Source organism: Mytilus californianus, unplaced genomic scaffold (genome assembly GCF_021869535.1).
Source record: "Mytilus californianus isolate M0D057914Y unplaced genomic scaffold, xbMytCali1.0.p SCAF_7, whole genome shotgun sequence".
Lineage (NCBI taxonomy): Eukaryota > Metazoa > Mollusca > Bivalvia > Mytilida > Mytilidae > Mytilus > Mytilus californianus.
The window spans coordinates 99,816,056-99,836,949 of NW_026262723.1; the positions used below are offsets into that span (position 1 = coordinate 99,816,056).

At 32.1% G+C, this 20,894-nt stretch overlaps 1 protein-coding gene and 1 long non-coding RNA gene across 11 annotated transcripts in view; both read left to right on the plus strand.

The window, feature by feature from the left end:
* LOC127707404 (unconventional myosin-XV-like) overlaps positions 1 to 20,894 on the plus strand; it is a 127,019-nt gene that overhangs the window by 54,590 nt on the left and 51,535 nt on the right. For all 10 annotated transcript variants that reach the window (XM_052211880.1, XM_052211882.1, XM_052211888.1 and 7 more), the window contains 10 exons: positions 113 to 171; positions 1,221 to 1,350; positions 2,274 to 2,627; positions 7,797 to 7,874; positions 8,355 to 8,509; positions 8,982 to 9,152; positions 10,584 to 10,707; positions 11,298 to 11,473; positions 15,388 to 15,472; positions 19,072 to 19,152. In XM_052211880.1, the coding sequence (XP_052067840.1) occupies positions 113 to 171; positions 1,221 to 1,350; positions 2,274 to 2,627; positions 7,797 to 7,874; positions 8,355 to 8,509; positions 8,982 to 9,152; positions 10,584 to 10,707; positions 11,298 to 11,473; positions 15,388 to 15,472; positions 19,072 to 19,152 (1,413 nt within the window). The remainder of the gene's footprint in view (positions 1 to 112; positions 172 to 1,220; positions 1,351 to 2,273; positions 2,628 to 7,796; positions 7,875 to 8,354; positions 8,510 to 8,981; positions 9,153 to 10,583; positions 10,708 to 11,297; positions 11,474 to 15,387; positions 15,473 to 19,071; positions 19,153 to 20,894) is intronic.
* Positions 3,521 to 4,427, plus strand: LOC127707418 (uncharacterized). The gene is made up of 3 exons (XR_007984851.1): positions 3,521 to 3,573; positions 3,970 to 4,145; positions 4,234 to 4,427. It is a non-coding gene; the product is annotated as an uncharacterized LOC127707418 (long non-coding RNA).

A 20,894-nucleotide genomic window follows, 5' to 3' on the forward strand; every position in this document is an offset into this window, starting at 1 on the left:
TTTACAAAATCTAGGAGCCTATAACAGCCACCATGTGAATTAGAACTTAACTGATGCTCTAAAACTTACTAGTGAAAAATTGTAAATCTAAAAATTCCATTTTGCTTTACAGGAGACTAGAGGAGATAGAGTTGTTTCACCATTCAACATAGATCAAGCTTTAGATTCAAGGTTTGTATTTCCTTTAGAAATGGCATTAAATCAGAAAAAAATGAAAACCATATCATACAACATAACTTAAATTTAAGCTGCTATTTGGTATAAAATAGGTTGTCTGTCTTTTTGTTCTGTTTTATTTCTTGTATGATCCTTGTGATTTGAGCTATACTTCGTCGTTACTTATAGGGTCGTAGGGTCATAAGCTTTACTCAAAGTTAAAGACACAGTATCTTTGGATCCAAGACCTACTACCCACAGGAAATAACATCACTAAGTTATTACCCATTGTGCAAAGGTTACACATCTTTGAGTTCAATGTTTCAACTAGTTCTAACTTAAAATCATGTCAGAACCACAATCACTATTTCAATTTTATTTCGCATTTCTTTAATTAAAATTTGTAAACAAAGATAGCGATTTTATATATAGAATAAATGGGTTTATTTTCTTTTTTATGCCCCCACCGTAGCAGAGGGGGCATTAAGTTTTACCCTTGTCTGTCTGTATGTACGTACGTCCCAAAGTTGGTTTCTGTTCTCTAACTTAAGTTTGCCTCAACCAAATGTTATGAAACTTATACACAATACTTATTACCACAAACCACAGATCAAGATGAATTTTGGTGGTGTCACTTTACCCGTTCTAGAGTTATGCCCCTTTACAAATGGAAAAATTCGTTTCTGTTCTCTAACTTAAGTTAGCTTCAACCAAATGTTATGAAACTTGTACACAATGCTTATTACCACATAATACTGATCTAGTTTGAATTTTGGTGGTGTTACCATTCTTCAGTTATGTCCCTTTATAACTTTATATGATAAGCAAGAGGGGGCATCATCTGTGTCCCATGGACACATTCCCCATTTATTTCATCATATTTGTGAACAAAATTTGAATTTACAATATTGTGACATTACTTTGGAGTATCTTTCAGTATCTTAGGGAAAATGTATTGATCAGTAGTTAGATTTTAAGGCAAAACTCTCTAATCAGGTCAAGGGTGAACTTTATATACAGGTTTGACTTTTCAATTTATTGTGAAAATAACATTTTATTTTCAGGGATGCCATAGCCAAAGCGTTGTATAGTCGTCTATTTACCTATTTGGTAGAGAGGATCAATTTAATCACCTGTAGGTCAGAGAGAGAAAAGTCCACATCACTTGCTCTTCTTGATATTTTTGGATTTGAGGTAGGATATGAAAAGTGTACACACAGCAGAAATACAAAATGGAGTAAAACACTCAATGAAAACTGACATTCAACAAAACACCAAATGAAATCAGAAAATCAACAAAACACTAAATAAAACCGACTTTTAACAAAACACATAATGAAAACTGACATTTAACAAAACACTAAATGAAAACAGACATTCAACAAAACGATATTCAACAAAACACTGAATAAAACTGACATTCAACAAAACAGGTAATGAAAACAGAAATTCAATAAAACAATAAATTAAAACAGACATTCAATAAAAGACTGAATGAAAACTGACATTTAACAAAACACTAAATGAAAACTGACTTTCAACAAAACACGTAATGATAACAGACATTCAACAAAACACTTAATGAAAACTGACATTCAACAAAACACTGAATGAAAACAGACATTCAACAAAACACTTAATGAACAGAGACATTAAAAAAACATGAATTCATAAAATTTTCAAGCTAAAAAAATCTATTTACATGATACAGGGAAGACAATTTATCTCAATAATGAAATAGTTCTAGATTTTCATTCAACTCTTAAAGAGGAGGTCAAGGTATTTTTATTTGAATTGAAACCTTCTGCCATGAAAATAAACACTCAAGGTTGAAATAAAAGTTTTAAAAGCCAAAAATGTGAAATGAAAAAAGAGAAAGGAGTGCATAGGAAGGAAAATCTAGGAAAATGTAAACCTACAGAAACTGGTTCTCGCCAGTTTTAGAACCTTGGGAAAAGATGAGAAGAACATGATTAATCAGGAAAAATATCTCTGGATAAGCAGTGAAAATACAAAAAAATTAAAAGATTTTCAATGCAATTAAATATTATAAGAACAAATATATGAGGTATATATTAAGAACTTGTTTTTATAGTACATACGTTTTTCTTTTTTAGGATTTCCACACAAACAGTTTTGAACAACTTAATATTAACTATGCTAATGAGACAATGCAGTTCTTTTTCAATCAGCATATATTTAGAATAGAACAAAATGAATATTCAAAGGAAAACATAGACTGGCGGCACATAGAATTCTTGGATAATCAACCAGTGATTGACTTATTAGCTAGTAAACCAGCAGGAATATTAAGCATCTTAGATGATGAGAGTAGTTTTCCACAAGCATCAGATACTTCATTCTTAGAAAAATGTCATTTTCATCATGCCAATAATCCATTATATGAAAAACCCAGGATGTCGGATCCTGAATTTTTCATTCGTCACTACGCAGGAAAAATCAAATATAATGTAAGTTTTAAATATTGTGTCAGGCAATTAATTCAGAAAAGATATGTGTTTAAAATATTTCAAAATGGATTTGTGTTTAAAACTATAATTTTATGAAAGCTTGCAGATCTGCAAAAAAAAGTGTTTACAATCAACAACAAAATGCTAGCACATCTGCCCAATGCATCGATAAAACAATGTCACAAACTGTGTATGCTTTTCCATAAGGCATTAATATAAAACTTTAATTGGCATTGGCATTAATTTTTCATATGAGAGTGTGAATTTCTCACAGAGTAAGAGAAGATTAAGGGTGTGTGCCAGTGAGATAGCAACACTTCAACACAACACATACAATAAAAATATGTAACGACACAGTCTACAGCAATAAACAGGTGTCCATACTTCATGTCACCACACAGTCTACAGCAATAAACAGGTATCCATACTTTATGTCACCACACAGTCTACAGCAATAAACAGGTATCCATACTTCATGTCACCACACAGTCTACAGCAATAAACAGGTATCCATACTTTATGTCACCACACAGTCTACAGCAATAAACAGGTATCCATACTTTATGTCAACACACAGTCTACAGCAATAAACAGGTGTCCATACTTCATGTCACCACACAGTCTACAGCAATAAACAGGTGTCCATACTTCATGTCACCACACAGTCTACAGCAATAAACAGGTATCCATACTTTATGTCACCACACAGTCTACAGCAATAAACAGGTATCCATACTTTATGTCAACACACAGTCTACAGCAATAAACAGGTGTCCATACTTCATGTCACCACACAGTCTACAGCAATAAACAGGTGTCCATACTTCATGTCACCACACAGTCTACAGCAATAAACAGGTGTCCATACTTTATGTCACCACACAGTCTACAGCAATAAACAGGTATCCATACTTTATGTCACCTCACAGTCTACAGCAATAAACAGGTATCCATACTTCATGTCACCACACAGTCTACAGCAATAAACAGGTGTCCATACTTCATGTCACCACACAGTCTACAGCAATAAACAGGTGTCCATAGTTCATGTCACCACACAGTCTACAGCAATAAACAGGTGTCCATACTTTATGTCACCACACAGTCTACAGCAATAAACAGGTGTCCATACTTCATGTCACCACACAGTCTACAGCAATAAACAGGTATCCAGACTTTATGTCACCACACAGTCTACAGCAATAAACAGGTATCCATACTTCATGTCACCACACAGTCTACAGCAATAAACAGGTGTCCATACTTCATGTCACCACACAGTCTACAGCAATAAACAGGTATCCATATTTTATGTCACCACACAGTCTACAGCAATAAACAGGTATCCATACTTTATGTCACCACACAGTCTACAGCAATAAACAGGTGTCCATACTTTATGTCACCACACAGTCTACAGCAATAAACAGGTGTCCATACTTTATGTCACCACACAGTCTACAGCAATAAACAGGTGTCCATACTTTATGTCACCACACAGTCTACAGCAATAAACAGGTGTCCATACTTTATGTAGCCACACAGTCTACAGCAATAAACAGGTATCCATACTTTATGTCACCACACAGTCTACAGCAATGAACAGGTATCCATACTTTATGTCACCACACAGTCTACAGCAATAAACAGGTATCCATACTTTATATCAAGCTCTAAATTGACACTAGTTTAGACAAGTAATCTAAGTTATAAACCACAGACTTCTAGATATCTGCAATCAACAACGGAATTGTCTAAGTAAAAAAGACACTTGAATATAAACAATGATTGGCGCTGTTGAAGTTCATGGTTTGAGACAGAGGCATGTGAGCATATGCAGAGTTAAAATTAAATATGTGAGCCTCAAACCTCCTTTTCTGTTTTAATCAGTTGAATAACAAAAGTTTGCTGTACAGTAAAAGTCAGTTTAGAAAACATACTTACAAAATAATGATTCGAGACAACAAAAAGGTTTCAATTTAGCAGAACTAAAAACAGTATGTCAAAGAATGCTTGCAGTTACTGAAAGCTAGCTTATTTAAAGTACTGCTGATATAGAAATGTGTTTTGTCTACCGAGCTCCAGTTGATATGGTAATGATATCTGTCAGTCCAAAACACATCAATACACAGAGATCATTAGACAAAAACCTTTTATATTTGAAAGTGTAGTTTATCGTCATATTCATTTGACTGTACTGTATGTCAGTTTGATTTGACAATTTTAATGGGAGTTTTGGGACTTCAACCAATTTTTTATGGAGTATTGTAACAATAACACCTTGTGAATGCAACTCCTTTGAGTGTTTTACTGAAAATTCTCAAGCTTTGTAGAATTGTTTGCTATCATGTGAAGTTGACCATATTATACAGTTTTGATTTGACCATTTTTATAAGAGTTATTGGGCTTTTACCAAATTTTGACAATACATTGTGACACACATTATTATTCCTCATTTTATACAGTGCTGGGGAGACATTAAGCTACAGAGTAGCAATTTTGTTTACACTCTAATATCAACATTGATTTATTTCTGAGTTAATTTATTACATACAAAGTGACTTGCAGTAAAAGGTTGAATTGACAGAAGTCTGATAGGTTCCCATGAGAATGCAGTCACCCCGAGTGTCATTTTTTATGCTTCATTGAAAGGTTTACATCAAATGTTAGTTTTGAAATACAAAGAAACTTGTATTCCTGTAACTTTGCCTCTAAAAAAATGTGGAAATTTTGTTTGTCACGCTGATTTTCAATTTCATGCTTCATTGATTTTTCCAAACTTTGACATACTTGTAAAGTACTCTGAAAATATATGTTTGGTTGTCATATTACTTTGTCTTTGAATCAATGTTGAATATTCCCCTGCTGCCTTTCAAAAATAGGTTATTTTTAAATACTTTGCATGACTTATTTGTCTTTGAGGAATTAGGTAATACTCAGTTTTTCTTGTTTTTATTAAAAAAATGCTATTTCAAGGATATCTAAAATTAAATTATTTGTTCATACCAAATCATTATCGGCATTTGTATTTCTTTATAAGCTTGGTTTGTTTCATTGTAGAATCTCCTTAATAAACAGAAGTTTGGAAGAATTTCTTTACATGCATGTTGTTGTGCACCTTTTTATGTAATTAAAAGTTTACTGGAGTTTCTAGTATCAAGACATGTCTTCATTTTTAGCTCACCTCTCCTTATGAGGTGCTGACCAAGCGTTGTTACTTTGTAACTGATCCATCGTCCAAGATGGCCGCCAGCGGGGGACTTAGTTTAACATAGGACCCTATGGGAAATACATACAAATGTCTTCTTTTAGAGAACCACTGAATGGAATGAAACCAAACATGGCATGAATGTTCCTTATGAGGTGCTGACCAAGTGTTGTTACTTTGAAGCTGATCCATTATCCAAGATGGCCGCCAGCTGGGGACTTAGTTTAACATTGGACCCTATGGGAAATACATACAAATGTCTTCTTTTAGAGAACCACTGAATGGAATGAAACCAAACATGGCATGAATGTTTCTTATGAGGTGCTGACCTATTGTTGTTACTTTGAAGCCGAACCATAATCCAAGATGGCCGCCAGCAGGGGACTTAGTTTAACATGGGACCCTATGGGAAATACATACAAACGTCTTCTTTTAGAGAACCACTGAATGGAATGAAACCAAACATGGCATGAATGTTCCTATGAGGTGCTGACCAAGTGTTGTTACTATGAAGCCGATCCATAATCCAAGATGGCCGCCAGCGGGGGACTTAGTTTAACATAGGACCCTATGGGAAATACATACAAATGTCTTCTTTTAGAGAACCACTGAACGGAATGAAACCAAACATGGCATGAATGTTCCTTATGAGGTGCTGACCATGTGTTGTTACTATGAAGCAGATCCATAATCTAAGATGGCTGCCAGCGGAGGACTTGTTTAACATAGGACCCTATGAGAAATACATACAAATGTTTTCTTTTAGAGAACCATTGAATGGAATGAAACCAAACATGACATACATGTTCCTTTTGAGGTGCTGACCAAGTGTTGTTACTTTGAAGCTGATCCTTCATCCACGATGGCCGCCAGATGGGGACAATGTTTAACAAAGGACCCTATGGACAATACATACAAATGTCTTCTTTTAGAGAACCACATACTGAATGGATTGAAACCAAACATGGCATGAATGTTCCTTATGAGGTGCTAACTAAGTTTTGTTACTTTGAAGCTGATCCTTCATCCATGATGGCCGCCAATGGGGGGACTTCCTTTTACATAAGACCCTAAGAATACATACAAATGCTTCTTCTAGAGGTGCAGATGAAGTGTTGCTACTTTGTTGCCGATTTACTGTTCAAGATGGCCACCAGGATTTTTTATTAAATTACAGGACCAATATTAAACCAAATTTGACCTCACTCATTATTAGGCTATCTGTTATGATTTTAATCTATTTTTACATGATTTCCAAAACCAAAGTAGAATCAGGTGAGCGACACAGGCTCTTGAGAGCCTCTAGTTTATCAGTTTTAATTCACCCCATGGCAAAACATGGCCATTCCTATCATACACAAGTGACAAGGGAAAATGGAGAATGGAATACATTTTCAGTTTTAATTTTATTCTTGCCTGTGACGAAAGTTATAGTAGGTTAGACATAAGTGTTACCTTTCCTGTGGTGAATTACCTCAATATCTTAGGCAGTTATTGTTTTCTTGCCTTGATCCCAATTTCAGGCTCAAGTGGTCTGGTTTATATGAATAAATGTATTGTGGGGTTTATGTCAATGATACATCAACCCAACGACACAAAAAACCAAAAGGGTTGTAACTAAAGCCCGTGTTTTCAGGATGAGGTCTGTCATTAGAAACTATATATGCATGAAAGTTCAATTATATTGTGTAAGTGAATTGTTTGCCAAGAGTATTTTCATTTGACCAGTGAGTTGACCTCAGTTTCAGATATCATTGCCCTTCAAAAATAATTCCAATATTGCAACTGGCTAGACATATTAGTGAGTTAACTTTATGCCTTTGGATGATTTTTGTTTTTAGAGAAATGAGGGCAATTTATTTTTTAAATACAAAATTTGATTTGCAATAGAATTGTAAATAAAACTTCTGTTTTGTTTTGTTTAAATTATATTTCAGTAGTACTAATATTAATGCTTTCAGGTTCAGCAATTTTTAGACAAAAACAAAGATACTCTTAGGAGTGATGTGATAGAGTTACTGTGTGAAAGTAAAAACAGGGTATGTATGGATTATAGAATCTATAAAGGAAATTGGTATGACAAATAAGATATGCAATATAAACCGACCATGATAAATACACTAGCTTGATAATACCTGCAAAACATGTTCTAGTCATTCACAGCTAACTGCTATTTTTGGAAAAAGTATTTATTTTTGATATAGAGTTATTTCCCTTAGTCTTCATTTAAATCTTGTGAAATATTTAGTTATTTGATAGCTGTTGATAATTTTTTTCTATTATAACTGATTGGGTTTTTTTTCTATAATAACTGGTTAGGTATTTTACATTAACTGATTGTTTTTTAGACCAACATTACAACATAATTTCAAACAAAGGGGTAAAAATGGAGAAGGGGTGTGGGGATCTGTGATTAGCAAGATGTGATGTGCAAACTGAATCATGAGGCTTGTTGGTCTTGGTTAGAAAAAAAAAATGTATTGCCTTTTTTTCACGTTAGAACAATGATTTTCTTTTAGACCATAGCACAAATGTTTAAAGAAATGAGAGACAGATTTATCACAAAGACGTTGAGTAAAACAACAGGACGTTACATCACAGTAAAGCCAAGGACTCCTACAGTAGCAGCAGGCTTTACTGAATCTTTACTCTCCTTAATTGACAGCATGTCTAAGTAAGATACAACATATATTTTATTGCTCACTGGAAACATCTCTTTAAATGTAAATTCCATTTGTTATGTTTTTGTTATTGCTAATATTTGACAGGATAGGTTTGGCAAATTTAAAAACTAGTATTTTATAAGTTTTGATATCATTTTTTGTGTGTAAAATTTTATGAAATTCTAATGTTTAATCTCATTTATTTTTCCATTGTTCACCAATTGCAAAATTGAATGCACAATTTTTTTTTTAAATTACAATATTAATACTCAGCAAGGAGGAAAAATTGTCTGATTATAAATGATTATGTGCATTTATGATTATTTCATGGCCATATTTCTTTGATATGGAAAATATTGATTTGAATAAACATCTAGAGTATAGTGTCAGCATATAAAAATATTAAATACAACAGAACTTGATTATTCAGTTCATAAATCTAATGTATTTGTTACTGAAGAATTATGTTTCACTTACTTTCAGATGTAATCCATTCTTTGTGAGATGTTTGAAGCCAAACAACCACAAAGCTCCAATGTATTTTGAATCATCTGTAGTTCTGGATCAGCTGAGGTACACTGGGATGTTAGAGACAATCAAAATAAGAAAGATGGGATATCCAGTCAGAGTGAAGTTCCCAGCATTCATTGAAAGGTATATGACTGAAAAATCAGAAATTTATACCGGATAAATTTGTTAAATCAGTAGAAACTTAGTTTAATGAATTACAATAGAAAAGTTTTATTCTTTGAGTTTTAAACACATAAGATGTATATGTACTAAACTAGAGAAAGAAAACGAAATCTAATTTGACTTGAAATAAAAGTTAGTTACATTGAGTTGCAAGGTACAAAACTAACATTATGATCTATGTCTGTTTATGACCAAGATTGTCAAATTATGTTATACTCAATAATATAAGTGGAAATTATAAGGCTTATAAAATGATAAAGCAGTTTATTAACACAGTAAAGGGTGTGGTTCAACAGACGAATAAAAGGTGCAAATCAAATCACCATCCCATTTGTTTTTATTTTGTTGTTTTTTTATGTCTTAGGAACTATTATATTAACATAGGAAAGGGTGGATATATGTCTTAGGAACAATTATATTAACATAGGAAAGGGTGGATATATGTCTTAGGAACAATTATATTAACATAGGAAAGGGTGGATATATGTCTTAGGAACGATTATATTAACATAAGAAAGGGTGGATATATGTCTTAGGAACAATTATATTAACATAGGAAAGGGTGGATATATGTCTTAGGAACGATTATATTAACATAAGAAAGGGTGGATATATGTCTTAGGAACAATTATATTAACATATGAAAGGGTGGATATATGTCTTAGGAACTATTATATTAACATAGGAAAGGGTGGATATATGTCTTAGGAACAATTATATTAACATAGGAAAGGGTGGATATATGTCTTAGGAACAATTATATTAACATAGGAAAGGGTGGATATATGTCTTAGGAACGAGTATATTAACATAGGAAAGGGTGGATATATGTCTTAGGAACAATTATATTAACATAGGAAAGGGTGGATATATGTCTTAGGAACGATTATTTTAACATAGGAAAGGGTGGATATATGTCTTAGGAACGAGTATATTAACATAGGAAAGGGTGGATATATGTCTTAGGAACGATTATTTTAACATAGGAAAGGGTGGATATATGTCTTAGGAACGAGTATATTAACATAGGAAAGGGTGGATATATGTCTTAGGAACGATTATTTTAACATAGGAAAGGGTGGATATATGTCTTAGGAACGATTAAGGGTGGATATATGTCTTAGGAACAATTATATTAACATAGGAAAGGGTGGATATATGTCTTAGGAACGATTATTTTAACATAGGAAAAAGGTGGATATATGTCTTAGGAACAATTATATTAACATAGGAAAGGGTGGATGTATTCTGAATAAATTTGATACTGAATTATTAAAGAATACTCCAAACCTTTAATGCATGTGTTGATCAAAGGTAGCTTTGATACAAAGGTAATGATGTGATGCTTTAATTTTGCTTTATTTAATAAAATATTTTCCTCATTTTAAATAGGTATCGATTCCTGTTACAAGGACAAAAAATAAGCACCCATCTGTTACCAAATGATGTGTGTTCTACAATACTAAAAACACAAGGAACCCAGTTTATTGATCAGTATAGATTAGGAGCTACAAAGGTAAGCCAGTGTTGTCTCCCTTTTAATATATTTATGAAAATTTAGCACAGTATATGGGGCACTACACCAAATGAACACACCTTCATTTTATTGTTTAATTTGCAAATTTTGAAAATTATCAAAATTTAAAACAAATTTTTCAGCATGCCCATAATACTCTCCATATTTTACTTTTACTGCAAAACATAACCACATTACAACCCATGTAGCATCAAAATTTTCTGCATAATGATTTGCTTCATCCCTCATTGCTATACAAGATTTTACTGTATTTTTATTACTTTATATTTGAATTATTTCCTTTAAATACATTCTTGTGTTATTTAAAGTATTAATGGGTTCATGCTGTTTTGCCAACAAGTCTGAAAACAAAAATACCTAATACACTGTGTTTTGGGCAATACAGTATAAGGCATTTCCAGGATTTTGAAAAAAGGGGATAACATTTACAGTGGATTTGTATTGTTTTATTTTCACATTAGATTAGCCATACTTGCTTCTTCTTCATGGGGACAAAGCCCTTCTAAATCTGACATTGAGCCTTTGAAAAAAGTACAGTAGAAAGTAAGAAGACTATTTGATTTTTGTAGGTTTTCATGAAGGAGTCATTTGAACAGAGATTAGATGAAGTGTGTGGAAAGATCAAAATAGATTCAGTGTTAATACTACAGAAATCCATACGGGGTTATTTAGCCAGAAAATCATTCCTTAGAACTGTAGAATCTACCAGGAAAATTCAAGTGGCATTACAAGGATGGATAGCAAGGTGGGTAGTTAAAAATATACTTTTCTTATCAATGATTGGCTCTTATTCATATTTTTTATGCCCTGCCGCAAGGCGAAAGAGGCATTTAGTGTTACCCTTGATCGTCCATCCTTTCGTCCTTCTGTCTTTTCATCCTTCCGTCCTTCCATCTTTCCTTCCTTCATTCATTCAGTCCATCCTATAGCAAGCTTGAACAGGGCATTTGTGTCCTCAGACACATTATTATTTTATCCGCTCTGTCATGGTATTTGCCAAAGCGTTTATGCCTTTTTTTATCTTTCAACAACGATTCATCATTTGTGCTCTCAAACAACATTTGTTTAATAGTCTTGATTAAATCCATGAAATTTCTTGTCCAACAGAGCATATTTGTAGTGATAAAATTTCCAACCTTTTGGTGAACATGTCACTTCTAGACTTACATTCACTAAGAGGAATAACTTTTGGCCATTCTAATTTCATACTAATATCTTTAAAAATTATACTTGATCATTCAATATCAAATTTTGAAATCCAGATAAATATTTATTCAGTTTTTGATTTTTTATTATGATACTTTGAAATTACAAATTGTAAATATTTATTCCATAATTTAACATCTACTGTAAAGTAGCTTCATAACGAAGTACTGTCAAGGAAGTAGGTCACCATTACTAGAATAAATTCATTGTTGTATGGTTCTGGTGGAAAAACAAAATATTCTTATTTGATATGATAAAAAGAAGGGCACTCACTGTCTACCAGAAACAAAATACAAAAATAGTGAAACATTTACTTTATATCTATGGCAGATCTGTATTACTCATAGTTATTGTTTGCTATGTTATGATTGGAGGCTGTGTTTTTGAATTGTTACTTATTGATTTTTATATTTCCCCACAAGTTCATTCTGCAAGTAGGGTATTTGGTACAAAACAAAAGTTTGTCATGCAAAAATTAATTGACGTGTTGCATGTTAAAGTTATTAAACATAGCCTGAGGCCACACTATGTAATTGTGTGGTTTTTATTTTAGAGAAATTTAAAGACTTACAACTTTATTTAAGTAAAAAGTACATTGTTAGGTTGAGGCTTTTTTTGTCAACAGGATGAAGATATTTTATTGTTGTCTTTGACTCTTAATGGGGAGTCACCGTTTTTTTTTCCATTAGCAGTGACTTATTCAATTATAAAGTTAGATGAGCTAGACAATCCACGATTTGGCAGATAGATGTGTTATATTCTGAAGTGTTGTTTCCTTTGACCTAATTTTCAAGGTGCAGTGAGTTCGTAATATCTGAATTACAACATACTGATTAATTCCTTTTCTAGGAAAGAAGAATTACTATAAACACAATACTAAGTCACAGAAACTTCATTTGAGACCATTTTATGTTCCATGTTTCTATTTGTAAAATGCTTATGATTAAAATTGAAAATATTGTATATTGATAGTGACAGCCGGGCTTTAGGCTTCTTATAAAGTACAATATAACAATTATCCAATTATTGTTTTTGTGTAAATGTTAAGCCTGGTTGTCATTTTCAAAGTTAACTTGGTTTAAGTTTTCTTTGACCAGGTAAACTTGGTCCAAGTCATCATCTGTTGTCCCTATCAAAGTTTTTCATCAAAAACTTGGTCAAAGAAAACTTTGACCAGGTAAACTTAGTCAAAGTCATCGGTTGTCACTGTCAAAGTTAAAATCAATCTTGGTCATAGAAAAAACTGCATTGTGATTGGATAATTCCCGTCCAAGTCCATCCAAGTTTCAAGAAAAATAGGTTGAGATTCTATTCATCCAAGTCCTTCAAAGTTTTTGATCAAAGTTTTCTTTGACGGTTGTCACTATTAAAAAAATCCACCAAAAGCTACGAACAAGAAAACTTGTATTAGAAAACTTTAATAGTGAAAACAGGCCTTTAGATTTAAAAAAGGAGACAGTTCCTCGTAGGAGGAAGTACAATTTTTTTATTGACAGATATTTTTGTCTTTTTCCTGAAGTTACAAATAACACCTGTTGTACCATTCAAAAAAAGTTTGAAAAATTGATAATATACAAAACAATAGCTGTGAGGAGATGAGCTTGTCTGATCAATAGAGATATATTTTACTGGTACCCTCAGGATAGGTATACAGAATCAGATATAAAAATTCTATTTATGCAGACTATAAAAACATTTAGTTGCCAATATAAACTATATTTACACATTATAATTAAAGGTATACAGAATCAGATATAAACATTCTATTTATTCAGAATATTAAAACATTTTGTTACCACGATAAACTACACATAAACAAAATTTCGTTAAAATATGAAAGCAAATGTATCACTTTAAATGGCTAGAATAAAGGGACAAAAACAGTACTTGTTTGTTGGTTTCTTTGATAGGGGTTAATAACCACTTTTCATACATTTATACTTTTTCACTGTAAAAGTTGTATTAATAGAGGAAAACAAAGTACCCTGGGTAGATCACTTATCTTTGATGTGGAAATGATAAAAGTTTTATCTCATGTCAATAATTGTGTGCACCATGTCATTTTTTATTTGTCTGAAGTGATCTGTAAAGGTGGAACTATCTAGATCACTCAGATAGTAATCCTAGTAATCCTATGTGGATCCCATCTAAAGACAAGTTAGATACCTTTTTTCGGTTTAAGGCTTTGAATGGTGTTTTATAGTTTCCGAGATGTGTTTGTGCTTTATCATTTTACAATGTATATTCTGCAACAAGACTTAAGATGTTTTCTGCAGGATTTAGTTAATGAAAGAAATATAATTTGGACTTGGAAATATGGGACTGCAGAAAAAATAGCTTTTTCAGTGGTTTGGGTCGACCTTTTTCTGTGACACTCAAGTGAGAATTCAAGAAAATACAAAACATGAAAAGATACAGTAGTTTTTCCATGGAGCACCAACCTTATGGGAGATTGAATCAAATAAATTATGTTGAAATTACCTGTACTGTCCCTATTTGATCAAGAATGTGATTGAGTAAATTATTATTATTATGCCTGTAAAATGTTAGTAATTGTATTTACTTTACAACTTGATAATTACTTTTAGTATAGCTTTTATTACCTTATTGAACATTTAAAAGTCACTATTAATTTGTTAAAAGAGGAAATTTGAACATTGTTGTAAAGGTCTCTAAATTGGATGTTTAAGTTACTCAAATTATTTTTTTGAGGACCAAGAAAGGGTGAAATTTAGTAATAAACATTCAGGTCAAGATGACAGAAGTATATCATTAGCCATGCATTGTCTAAATCAATAGATAATATATTATATTGGGTGCTAATTTATGTCTTAAAAGAAATTTTAAGCATTAAGAATTTAGAATTTTGATAAACACAGATAACCAAATAGCCCTTGACAAATGGTTCATTGGTGTTGAATGGAAATGATTAGAATCTACAGTTTCTTATGATTTCATTGTTTATAGGAATTTGATTTTCTTTTTATAGAGAAAAGGATCTGATTTTCCCTCTTTTTTTAATAAATGAAAAGCATAACAATGTATGAACTAGCAGCTTATTTTGCTGTGAGAAAAATGAGATTATAATGTGATATTTCATTCACTGCTTGAAAAGAGATGATATAGTAAAAGTTGAGTGTGACATTTCTACTGGGACTTATAATAACAAGGTATTTAAATTGGACAACATTGAAAATGACAAGATGCTGTATATAGCAAGTAATAGAAGCAAATCATTATGTTTGATTTATTTTGACACAAAACTGAAACACAAAAAGGCTTACAAAGTTGAAAGGATCATAATAAAATGTGTATAAAAAAGACATCCATAATAGCATAAAACTCGGTCATATAACTAGAGGATAATATCAACTTGGCTTATAACAAAAGAACTGACCTCTATGACAAAGATATCAATAAATTATATACGTTTTTTTTGTTTGATGTTTACAGAAGGAGATTCCTTGCTGTAAAACATGGAATTGTCAGAATCCAGGCACAGTACCGTATGTACAGACAACGTAGGCGATACGGAAAGGTTAGTTAAGTTCTGTATTTATATATATCATTGAGCAACACTCATGTACATATATCTTAAATGCAAGCTAAGATACTGTGGTTTCATTATAATATTATGGGGTACCACTTTTTAAGGATTTCCATGTGGATTCTTTATTATAAATGGGGTACCACTTTTATTGAACTTTGTTGTGGATTCATTATATATGAGGTACCAATTTTCAGACTTCCTAATGGATTCATTATTATATATGGGGTACCACTTTTCAGAGACTCCATTGTGGATTCATTATTATATATGGGTACCACTTTACTTGGACTTTGTTGTGGATTCATTGTATATGAGGTAACACTTTCCATGGACTTCCTTGTGGGTTCATTTTTGTCTCGCCTTGATGGAGTCAAAAAGCAAGACATAGGTATGCTGTTTCGGGTGTTGGCGGCGGCGGCAACAATGTATTAGTTTGTGATTAGGTCTAGTTTATGGTGAACCACTAGTGGTAGGTCAATAATATTTGGTATGCGGTTGTATTAGCATTGGCACATCTCATTACCATGGAGATTATTTGGGCCTGCCCCCTCAGTCATGGTTTATTGACTTTAAAACTTTGCTTAGTTTACATGTATTAGTTTGTGATTAGGTCAGTTTATGGGGAATCACTAGTGGTAGGTCAATATGCAGTTGTATATGCATTGGCATATCTCATTTCCATGGAGATTATTTGGCCCCACCCCTTCAGTCATTGTCTATTGACTTTGAAACTTTTGCTTAGTTTTCATATATTAGTTTGTGATTATGTCAGTTTATGGGGAACCACTAGTGGTAGGTCAATGGTATTTGGTATACAGTTGTATAAACATTGGCATATCTCATTTCCATGGAGATTATTTGGCCCCACCCCTTCAGTCATTGTCTATTGACTTTGAAACTTTTGCTTAGTTTTCATATATTAGTTTGTGATTATGTCAGTTTATGGGGAACCACTAGTGGTAGGTCAATGGTATTTGGTATACAGTTGTATAAACATTGGCATATCTCATTTCCATGGAGATTATTTGGTTCCCCCCTTCAGTCATGGTCTATTGACTTTGAAACTTTTGCTTAGTTTACAAGTTAATGTTTGTGTTTAGGTTTATATAAAGGGAACGACTTATGAAAAGTTAATGGTATTTGGTATGCAGTTGTATTAGCATTGGCACATCTCATTTCCATGGAGATTGTTTAGCCCTGTACCTTTAGTCATGGTTCATTGACTTTGAATATTTGCATAACTTACATGTTAAAGTATTGTTATTTTAATTTCAACATTTGCATTATCAAAATAACAAATAGACGAGACATATTTCTATTTTCTTATTTATCCGTTAATATAATTGGTGTAAGGATTAGCTCCACTTTTCATGTGAATCTTCGTTTGTAAATAACACTGCACTGTATAGAGACAACTTACATGAAAATGTACATAAAAGCAAGCTTATATGAAATAGACAGATAATTTTGACAATTAGTCTTTGAATATACAGTCATAGATCATTAAGCTTGTTAAATACTATTATGCAATGTTATAAGAAATCACAGGTGTCAAAATTGTGTAAATCAATATATTTTTATAATTGAAATTAAATTGGTAATACTACATATCAATGTCTTGTTTGACATGGTTATGATTAAAATATATTTTAATTTAAAATGAACAAAAATATGGTTACATGAGGCAACAAAAAATGTAACACTATGAATAAACTCAGTATCAAAAGAAGTTCTACATCCTTAATATATCTAGAAAATTTGATGAGAAACCTATAATTTGTGGTTGTTTGCATACCTTTCCAAGGTAAAGAAGGTTGCATATTTTTAGGAAATTCTCATTTTTCAACAAAAAAACAACAGGGAAAAATTATATGACCCAGTTGCCCAGACTATTAAATTTTAGCTGAAAATGTCCATGAGATTATGTTGAACTTTCATATTGTAGCAGTTTGGACCCTAAGATGAAAACAATTTTTCCCTTTTACATAAAAAATAAGAAGATGTGGTATGATTGCCAATGAAACAACTCTCCGCAAGAGACCAAATGACATAGAAGTTAACAACTATAGGTACTATAGGTCACCATATGGCTTTAAACAACGAGCAAAACCCATACCACATAGAAAACTATAAAAGGCCCCGAAATGACAAATGTTGTCTATTGTAACTTCAAAATTTCTTTCATTTCAAAGCAAGAAGTCTCTCCCAATTGATATATTTACTCCTGATAGCTTAAAATTCTTGTTATCTCAACTATTTTTGTCAGTCTGGTCAACTTTGAGATGGAGAGATTCACCTTTATGTTGTATTAAACAGTAATAGTTTTCAATTTGTATAAGGCAAACATTATTTATGACATAACAGCATAGAAATTAGGCTTATTTACATTTTTAATGATTAATATTGCACAGATTACTCTGTGTTTTGCAATACGTAGAAAAGATTTGCTCATTGAGAGTCACACTCCTTATAGCAGGGTTAATGTCAGTGTTTTCATTAGTCTTTATAGTAAAAGTGAAAAATTACAACATTTAAAGTTATATTGTCTATCGAACAACGTAATAGAGCATCAAGTTGTTATGTAGGACATTAAACCCCTCCAACTAACTAATAATATAACCTAGTTTTAGTGAAAGCATGGGTATGAAAAATAAGCTGAATTAAACATGTAACAATTTATAATTCGAATAAAGCAATATTCTTTTGAAATAACATTTTTCAAACCAGGTATATTTTAATTTCTCTGAAATTTCACAATTATGTTCATCTTTTTGTGAAGAAGAAATAAATTAGCTAATCAACTTTATTGATATTTTTACAGCTATTTAATTGTGAAATCATGGGACCTTTGACAGAAGTGTTGTAAATCATACTCCACAATGTCTTGTTAAATTTGTCACTAAAAATGAAGATGTCTTTCCACCCATTGTTGACCAGAGGGTAAAGACTTGTTAATAGAATGATATGAAACAATTTATCATACCACTATATCTTCATACACCCTAGCCTAACCTATCAACATTGCTGCTATTGCCCACAAATTGTCAATATTTCTGTCTAAATAAACATTTCAACAAATTAAACATAAGAATGAAAATTATTGGTCTTTCATTGATAAAAATAATTAATCAATCATAATTAATAATATGTAAATAGTTATGATATAATTGGTTGTCAATCATTACATATGTACTCTTTGATAGATAAATTGTTCTGCTTCATTAATTTGATTTTGTTTTGTCTGGGATGCTTATGTGTTTTTCTCCAAGGTGTTATGATTGATGAAAATTCCAACATTTATGATGGATGACCCTTTAACATGGTCATTTTTACATAAGGAGTTTTGGACTTCTTTAGACAATTTTTAGTTGAAGATTTTTTAACTACAAAATCGAGAACCAGGAACGGATTATTTTACTCAATTTGTGGTTATATGGTAATAGATACGGATACTATAGATGACATTAAAATAAATTAGTATACAAAAGATGATTTTGTCAACGATTGATTCAGTTGAGATGGATCCAGATTACGCATCTAGTGAGGCCTCTTCATGTGCAGCAGAAATTAAATTTTACTTTTTACAGGACCTTAGAGAAAAATTAGAAAGAGAAAGGGAAGAAAAAGAAAGAAAAGAACAAGAGATCAGAAGAGAAAGAGAAGAAAAGGTATACAGTTCATTATCTTTTTAATACTGTTTAACTGGTGATTTATGACGATTTCACGTGTAAAGGGAGAAGTAGGTCCACATAACAAAATAATATCTTGAGGGCCTGCATGATCCTAAATGATGTCAGCATCTTCCTAGTACAAAATTAAGTGTGTTTAATTAGAATCTTTTTTTGCCTATCAGGGATATGTAGTGCACTAATGAATGTTCAAGAGGGTACTTCCAGATAAATATCAATTCAATAGTTGGTACTGAATACAATTGATTTTTTATATAAGATCTTCCGACTGATAACCAATAAGTTTGCCGATCTTTCCCTCAATTAAAGTATTCAGTCTTCAGAGTAAGTTATATATATTATGCTAATCTTTTTTATGTCAACTTGTTAAAATTAATATGATGCTGAATTCCATGGACTCATTTTTTATGTTTTTCTGGAAAAACCTGCATCAAATACACTGCAGTTTCAATAAGTTTGTACATCCAATAAATATAAAACTTATAGCATAAAAACCAAAATCATCCAAATTGTCAAAGGTCAACTTTACCTAATGGAGTAGCAGCCTTGGTTCAAGTACAAATTACATACAAGTATTCTGAGGTATTACAAAAGCCAAATCAAATCATGTTTGAAGTACATTGTATTTTCAGTTTCTGAAAGAAATCGTATATACAATGTAATTTATTATTGGTATTTAATAGCATTTCTTGCCATTTATTTTAGTAATCCCTTAAGGAGAAATTTTCTGTATTCCATCTTTTTTGTGAGTCATATATGATATACAACAATATACAAATATAATTAATATTAATTTTCTGTCAGCTATTATTTAAAGGTTTATGGTCAGCTAATGGATTGTTGTAAAACATATTCAGTAAATCAGTCCAATATTCAGACGATTATTTTTTCAGTTTAGTTTTCCTATTTGATGTGCATTCCCTCATCTGTCCCTTCATCTAAATGAAAAAATATGATTTATTAATTTATTTTTGGTGGATAAATGACAAATATTTCATGTATATAACAAGGATTGAAATTATTTTCTTATGAAAAGTCACCCATGGACCCTTCTAATTCTGTTGTTCAGGTTCTTATATGTGAAGAAGCAATGGCATCCTCCCAAAATGAATATTGGATTACCCATCCACTATTAGATTTGGTTGTATGTATTAATGCATTCAGCATGACCAATTTGATGCATCTACAGCAAGGGTCATATCAGCGGATAAGGGAAGTCCAGTTAGTCATATTATCATATCACAGCTTCCATGAAGGACTATCTTATCATATTCCAGCTACCCAGAAGGACTATTTTATCTTATCCCAGCTACCATGAAAGACTATGTTAACTGGAATTGAAACCCCCTTGTCATCAAAGCCCTTACTAGAATTGAAACCCCCTTGTCACCAAAGCCCTCAATAGAATTGAAACCCCCTTGCCACCAAAGCCCTCACTAGAGTTGAAACCCCCTTGTCACCAAAGCCCTTACTAGAATTGAAACCCATTGTCATCAAAGCCCTTACTAGATATAAAACCCCCTTGTCACTAAAGTCCTCACTAGAGTTGAAACCCCCTTGTCACCAAAGCCCTCACTAGAATTGAAACCCCTTTGTTACCAAAGCCCTCACTAGAATTGAAACCCCCTTGTCACCAAAGCCCTATTGCCTTCATTTTATACACAAGTTATGTGAAAAGACTTTTACTGAAATTGTAAAACTTCTCATTTTTATAGAATACT